This window comes from Hyposmocoma kahamanoa, unplaced genomic scaffold (genome assembly GCF_003589595.1).
Source record: "Hyposmocoma kahamanoa isolate Upper Pololo Valley unplaced genomic scaffold, ASM358959v1 64, whole genome shotgun sequence".
Lineage (NCBI taxonomy): Eukaryota > Metazoa > Arthropoda > Insecta > Lepidoptera > Cosmopterigidae > Hyposmocoma > Hyposmocoma kahamanoa.
In genome coordinates this window covers 2,128,786-2,136,491 of record NW_020653852.1, presented here as the reverse complement: position 1 = coordinate 2,136,491, position 7,706 = coordinate 2,128,786, and the positions used below count along the sequence as shown (strand labels likewise).

Sequence of the window (7,706 nt, the reverse complement as noted above, 5' to 3'; positions counted from 1 at the left end):
ACATGAATTTGGTTTTTGCCTCACTTGTGACAGTTCGTTTGATATGAAACTATCATTCTAATGCGTTATTATTCTAAGTTAAATACCTTATTTTTAATTTTACAAAGAAAACATTCCAATTTACGCTATATTAAGTTTTACAAATTATTTTATCGAATGAATTTTTATTTCATAGAAATTAGATTTTTAGGATTAAATCCGGAAAAATAGTTTCATTTCCTATGTGTAACAATCGCGAAAACCTAAGAACTTGATATCCACAGTTAAGAACAGCGCACAAAATGTACAATGTCCTGAGAATAAGCAATCTTGCACAGAGGTCTTTGTTCTACGGATGAGTCGAAATGTTTGACTCAAACGAAGAGTGAGAAGGCGAACCGTGTCGTGAGTTGGGACTTCACGTGAGAGTGAATGAGACAAAACAATAATATTGTCAGTGCTATGTGAATAATTTCTAAAATTATAGAGATAAAGTCGAATATTGCGCGCATGAACAATGAAACTCTAAAATGAGCGTTATTTAGAAGCTAGTAACTTATCGATCGATCACCATCGACACACTTCTGCTTTTTACTAAATGGAGATTAAATGATGCACTATACTCCCGCGACGTAAGGCTATACTGACGTACTTTTAGAGCACAAGAAGTGAAAACGACGTTATGCGTTCCGCGTCAGCAGCGGTCTTTTTCGCTCTTATTGCAAAGGCATGAAACTTTCTCTGTCCGGCTCAAGCCTCTTACTTAACTCACTCGTAGAGAGTGAATATTATTCGGGAATAAGTGTAAATTATGACTTACCCTAACGACGCGCGCTTGATTGTAGTGGCATTGGTCTGCAGTAAAATTCGAGCTGTCGACGTGCCTATTACACCTCCAGTTCGCCAACTGAAAAATTCGTATGCGTATGCGTGCACTAGGCTTTTGGTTTTGTTATAGCGTAAGGGCGAGCCAAACCGGCGGACGGGAAAGTAGAGGACATTGAATTTATAAATGTAACTTTAATTGGTATAAAGTGTACATTCCAATGCTCTGAAACCGGCCTCGGAGTACGTTAGAGGATATCCACCGAAATGCGCCGAGATCCACCGGCATGTGCCGGTGTCTAGCAGCAGTAGAGCTCCTCGTCTAGGGAAATACTGCCACCTTACCTATTTCTGCCGCCAAGCAGTCACGTGAGCATGTGCACGTGCGTTCCGGTTTCGAAGAAAGTACAGTCACACGGGACTTGTCAACTTATGTCTCAGGCGCCATCAGGTACACTTTTTTTTTATATACATACATATAATACCAAGTGACTGGGTGTGCGCCGGGTGCCAAAGATCTTACGAACAATGTCACTGCACCCGTCACCCTGAGACGTACATAAGTGGACAAGTCCCATGTGCCTGTAATTTCACCAGCACCCTTACCCTTAAAAACCGGAACGCTGTGATGCTTACATTACTGCTTGGAGGCAGAAATAGGTAAGGTGGCACTTCCCTGGACCAACTCTTTCACAAGGTGCTCTACTGCTACTATATATACTAGTACAAGTGTATTTTGCTCACTTACTTGGTTAAAGTGTCGCTACCTCTTCTATAGAAGTCAGGACGTTTCCCGTCTCCCATCCTGTTAGGGCAACTGCTAAGTCGCCGGTCGTCGTCCAAGTTCACTTTTCTCATGAACGGAGTCCTCGGTTTGTTCTTTGCGGTTTGCTTTTCATTGAAATCTGTGTTGGAATGTTCTTCGATGCTCGGCAGCCTCGGGTTCAGGCCACAGTCCCCGCTGTCGTAAACTTTGTACATGGGCTTTTTCACACAAAACGTCCCGCTCATCGGTCTATTCATCATACATAACCTCGGGTTCTCCAATGACTGGTTTCTCGACTTCATGACTACATTTCGGACATTTTTCGCCTGGTCGACTTGAATTTCCGGAGCTTTAAAAGGCATTGATATTTTCGGTTGTGGAGTATTTAAACTGTCTTTCACGAGATGAGGCGTTGCTGCGTTGTTCCCTCGCATCTGTGTTCCGTTCATTCTCGATTCGTTCTGTATTGGAGGTGGTTCAATTTGCTGAGGTTTTGGAGCGACCAGTCCATTCTGTATCCGCACTTTTTGGGAAGAGGGTGTGAATATCATTTTCCGCTGTGGTAGCCCGTTGGAGGCGGGTGGAAGGGCCTTGCTGCTGGATGGTGTAGTATCCTGCCGCAACTCGTACGTGGTTCGATATTCCGGGGGGGACGCGGGTCTAGTTTCTTGGACATTGGTCGTCCACAGTAGGTCCATGCCCGGTACATTTTGGATCTGTTGGAGGTGAGTTTTGATGTTGTACATACCGGCGACAGTGCCGAATGGATCGGCTTTTATCTGGGCTATCACATCCGTGACGGGTTGACCGCATAGATCTGATATTTGTCTGTAAACCTAAAAAAAATTTTATTGCTACTATCGATAAAGATCTTTTAAGGACAGGTTTGTAAAGAGCAGCATTACTTCTTTGTTGACTTTGGGCTCCAGTGGGAGCAGCGGGTGCACTCTCATGCGCATGCCGGGTCGTTTAACCCAGCGGTGGCGCGCCGCCTCCTCGATCTTCATCCTTTGTTCCACGTTCGGCTCTAGTAGCTGCTGCACGAATGTCTTGCATTCTACCATGTGCATATCATATTATTTTAGTTCTATTCGAGTGATTTCCTAAACAATAACTGTATGATAATGAAATTTTCGTCTGTTACATTTCTTTTTTTGGTTATAAGTAAATTAACAAACCGTGGAATTGTTTTTTCAATTCAATTTTCTGGCGCATGCAGTATTTTATTTTTGATTAAACCATTACTGTAATTTTTTAATTTATTGAATCTCACGAAGTTTCACTACCGTGATATTTAATTATATTTTTTGTGAAATTCATTATCACAGTGGCGTTACTAAACAAGAAAAAAAGACAACATCTGCAACAAACACAGAAAAAATCATGGCCTTATTAATAGTGGCGGCGGGCGTAAATAAATGTGCGCGCGGGTGCGAGTAAATGAAATGTATGTACGTAGACTTACGCTCGTTGCGTTCACATAGGCCGCGCATACCTGTGTCGAGGCGAGCCGGCGCCGGTGGATCTGTTGGCTCTGCCCGCCCGTACCATTCGCAGTGCTTGGTTTAGCGTATGTTTGCAACTTCGACGTGTCTAATCTAACGGTTTTAGTCGCTTCCGCAACGTGAAAGGGAAGACGCCAAGACTCACACGCTCGCACCCGTCGCCACGTCCGCGCCTGCACTCGGAATGAGCCCACAAGGTCTGCTGGTTTGCTCCGTGGCTTAACGGGCAGAGCATCTGGTACGGAATGCCTAAGAGTGCTGGTTCGAATCGAATAAGTGTTCGATCCTTGTTATTAATAAATCATTATACTAGTTTTTCTATCTTTTTTAGTCGGCTATAGTAACTCGATTAGGTACCGTTAGTGACGCACGTGAGTGCGACACGTTGCTTGCGCGTGAAGCCGCGCGAGATGGCGGCTCGCAGGTTTGGGCGCGAGCGACCCTCGCCGCCGCCCGCGCCCACGGTGCCTTCGTCCGTGAACGGCAGCCCGCCCGTCACCATACCGTACACGATCACGCCACTGCAATGACATGTAGTTTGTACACTTTATTTACGAAAAATACGATTTTGGGTTGGTCGAATAGGCAGGTAGTTATTGCGGACTCTCAGAAACAATATGAATAGTATTAGATTGGATGGCCCACACAACACCCTAATTTGGAATTTTACAGTAGAACCACGTTCGTATTAGCACCCAAATTATTTATTAAATTACCGGACGCCGTTAAATAATTCATTAGGTACTCAATGCAATATAACATTATTGATAATTTTTTCTTGATAACAGTGTAAAATAAAATATTTTATTATATTAATTATATATTTTGGTGAAATGTACCTACGATCTAATACACCAAATACTTATACTGACTATAACACATGCATTGTTAACTAAATTCTTCAGCGAATAAATATCTTGTAGGCTTTCTTGTATTCTTGATTTAGTGGAAAGCACTTACATACTCCAAAGGTCGACTTCGGGCCCGTACCGCCGACCGTCGACGAAGAGCTCCGGTGCGGCGTACTCCAACGAGCCGCACGGCGTCCGCAGAGCTCCGTTCGCGCTCCACACGTTCGACAAACCGAAATCTGCGACAGAACAGGTGAAATCGGTTAACGTCGACAGGCAAAATCCGAAACGAGGAAGAAGCCGAGAATACTCGCCCACTATCTTGATAAACTGCTTCGTGCTGTCCAGCATGATGTTCTCCATTTTCAAATCCCTGGAAGAGGAGACGAAGTCAAAGCGGGGGAACGAACGCCGCGTCTACCTTACGTGGAGTGGTCGGCAGCGAAGGGCCAGCGGTGAGGGGACAGTAAGACGGCACTGACCGGTGCACGACGCCGCGCGCGTGCATGTGCCGCACGGCGGAGACCAGCTGCGCGGCCAGCGCGCGCGCACGGGCCTCGGGCAGGCCGCGCGCCGTGCCCCGCGCCGCCAGCACGTGCGCGCACAGGTCGCCGCCTGCGGCCGCCTCCATCACCACGTACAGCCGCGGGCCGTGCTGCAATATCACGCTCACGATAGAGCACCTGGATGCCCGGATGCCTGTGCCGTTATTTCTTGTATGAAAGCCGCGTAGGAATTTCGGAACTGTGCTTTTCAGTGTCGGAAAGGGAGCGTGCCTTACAGCTCCCCCACCAATGAGTAAATTTGGTAGTCGACTTAGATTCGCGGCTCCGCGGTGGCAACCGTTAATTGTGCAGAGCGCAGCGGGAAGTGTGCGCTTACAGCTCCGGTATCTATCTGGAAAATATGGAGGGTGCTGTATGTGCACCTGGGGCGGCTCAACTAAGGCCTTTTGAAACTGGATGAAGTCCGTGCATTTGTACGATTCGTGATCTGGGGTCAGGACCTGACTCAAGTGGTCCCTGTACAGGCTTGCTCGAACAAGTTATGATGCCCTTCCCGCATAAGCCAGAGGTTGATAAGGAATGGCAGTATAAACTAAACTTGTGAAGAAAGATATGGGGGCTGATACTGGGAGCCTATGCACACGGCGTATTTATATACGCGCCGACGACGCGCAGACGACGCGCGTTAACGCAATACAAACGCGACGCAGTCGCAGCGAGTAAACCTTTGCACACATTCACAAATTCAGTGGCGCCGTAAACGCGCGTCATCTGCGCGTATACGCGCCGAAGACGCGCTGGCGCGCGTATGTATTGCGCATTTTAATAAGAGGTAGTTTTAATTATAGTCTTGTTTGTAATTTCAAATAGTCTTGAAATGAAGCAGTTAAAAAAATATAAAAGCACGCACGCTGCGTCTTTTTAAACATATATAAAAGTATGCACGCTGCGTCTTTTTAACATATATTATAATTGATTTAAGAGAAATCACTTAGTAATTGTAGTAAATCATTAGTACTTGGTTTTGGGAGTTTAATTTGCATGCATTGCACTAGACACCAAGTGTGAAAATGAAAAAACATCACAGAAAAAGTTGTTTTCAACGTGACATTCTAAGTGTAAACTTCAGTGGAGCATATAAGTTTTCTGCTTGCAACGCGATGTTCGGTACGCAACTCTCGTACGCATACCTATAGCGTTTTACACGCGTTTTACACGCGATACAAATGCAACAATCTGCCCTTTGAGCCTCTACGCGCCGTAAATACGCGTACGTGAAACGCGCGTCATCGGCGCGTAATAAGAGCCTATGCACGCGGCGTATTTTATACGTGACGACGATTTACGGCCATCTGCGCGTATACGCACCGCAGATGCGCTTTAGTGAATCGATTCAAACGCGCGCAGACATCGCGTCGCAAGCAAGAAGCTTATTATAATACTCCACTGGAGTTTACACTTAGAATTTCATGTACTTGCTTCATTTAAAAAACTAACTGAAATTAACAAACAATTAACTAAAATTTCAAGTATCTCTTATGAAAATGCTCGATACATACGCGCGAATGCAGCGCGGCTGCGGCGCTTATACGCACAGATGACGCGAGTTTACGGCGCGTATAAAATACGCTGTGTGCATAGGCTCCAAGAATATTGCACGCCAGTTACCTACGCGCGTATTTTAAACTCTAGCTTCTATTTTAAACTCTGATGCTTCTGGACGTGATATACATATAAGGGCTAAGGCCGGACGCGGCGGCGGTGCGGGTCTTCCCTTTCACAGTGCCGAAGCGGCTACAAACGGGTAGATCCACACATTGAAATCGTAAACAGACGCTAGATGCCAGACCAAGCATTGTGAACGGTATGGGCGGACCGAGCCAAAGTCAAAGTCAAAGATTATTTATTCCATAGGTAAAATAAATTTACACTTGAAATCGTCACATTTAAGCTACTGCTCGTTCACTACGCTGACCTCCCTGAGAAGAACGAGCAAGAAACTCTAGGGATTGCTCTTTTCAAATATGCTATGGAATACACTTTGAATCAAATTTGTGTGGATTCTGGAGCCATGTCGTCTTTCCATACATCTTTATCTAACACGTAGTCTTCAATTTTGTAATATGATTTTTCGATCAAAATATTTTTAATGTAGTTTTTAAACTTAGGAAATGATAAACTTAATATATGCTCCGGAATCTTATTGTAAAAACGTATACAGTTCCCCATAAAAGAGTTGTTTACCTTGGTTAAACGAAATCTGAAATGAAACTATTTTTCCGGATTTAAATCGCGTATATTTGTTTTTTCAAACAAACCGACGTTTCGGGCCCTTTACAGGTCCCATGGTCACGGTTGACTGATTTAAATCCGGAAAAATAGTTTCATTTCCTATGTGTAACAATCGCGAAAACCTAAGAACTCGATACCAATAAATAAATTTAAAGCCAATAGATCTACCCGCACGGCGCGTGCTCCTGCGTCCGAGTCAGGTCGCCGCCCGGCGCGCGCGGCCTCTGTGATCGCATAGAGCCTATACGTACATTAGATTTACACGCACCCGCGCCCGCCGCTACTCTGAATAAGGCCTAAGCGTCCAGTACCTCGCTGACGCGCGTATGAATACGCGCGAGACAACACGCAGCGAATTTGGTCTTTCTGGACAAGTTCTACAATATGCCGCGTGCATAGGCTCTAGAAATTATATATAATAGGTAGTTACAAGATTCGAACCATCATCGTTTCGTAGAGCGCAGCAATGCAGGGGTGGCGCAGCTTTGACATTACTCTGGGTTCCCGGTGCAGGTTACGTCGAGCATATTCCTCTTTGATGCATGTAAGGTCGATTATCTTGATCGCCACCTGCGCGTTTTTATTCGTCGATTATTCATTAACAGATTGACAGACGTGAGATGCGTCCTGCTCAGTAGCTTGGCGAATATGACAACAGAATCTTAAACAAGCGATGTCTTTGGTGGAATTATTCCAATTTTTACCTTTTTCCCTATTATTCTATGTGTTGCCTCCTCGACCCTTGCGAAATGACCTTTGCCGAATACTTTGCCGGTCATCAGGTAATTTCCGACACTGTACACTTGTCCCCTACTTCGAGTTGTATTATTAGCACTCTTCATGGTAGAACTTTACACTTAATTTTGAGTCATAGTTTGGTAGTTGTAAGTATTTTTAAAACGCGAACGTATCTATTATTGTATAAAACAGCAAGTTTCTTCACACAATAACAGTTAATTATAAACGTCATAATATTGGTTCA

General features: G+C 44.9%; 1 protein-coding gene across 1 annotated transcript in view; it reads right to left on the bottom strand.

Moving 5' to 3' along the window:
• LOC113230709 (serine/threonine-protein kinase MARK2-like) overlaps positions 1–7,706 on the bottom strand; it is a 13,739-nt gene extending 6,033 nt beyond the window's left edge. The window contains exons 1-9 of the mRNA XM_026464759.1: positions 7,429–7,706; positions 7,166–7,294; positions 4,409–4,581; positions 4,241–4,299; positions 4,036–4,165; positions 3,433–3,596; positions 2,476–2,627; positions 1,553–2,406; positions 800–886 (exon numbers count right to left, since the gene is read on the bottom strand). Coding sequence (XP_026320544.1) covers positions 800–886; positions 1,553–2,406; positions 2,476–2,627; positions 3,433–3,596; positions 4,036–4,165; positions 4,241–4,299; positions 4,409–4,581; positions 7,166–7,294; positions 7,429–7,566 — 1,886 coding nt within the window. The 5' untranslated portion in view covers positions 7,567–7,706. The remainder of the gene's footprint in view (positions 1–799; positions 887–1,552; positions 2,407–2,475; positions 2,628–3,432; positions 3,597–4,035; positions 4,166–4,240; positions 4,300–4,408; positions 4,582–7,165; positions 7,295–7,428) is intronic.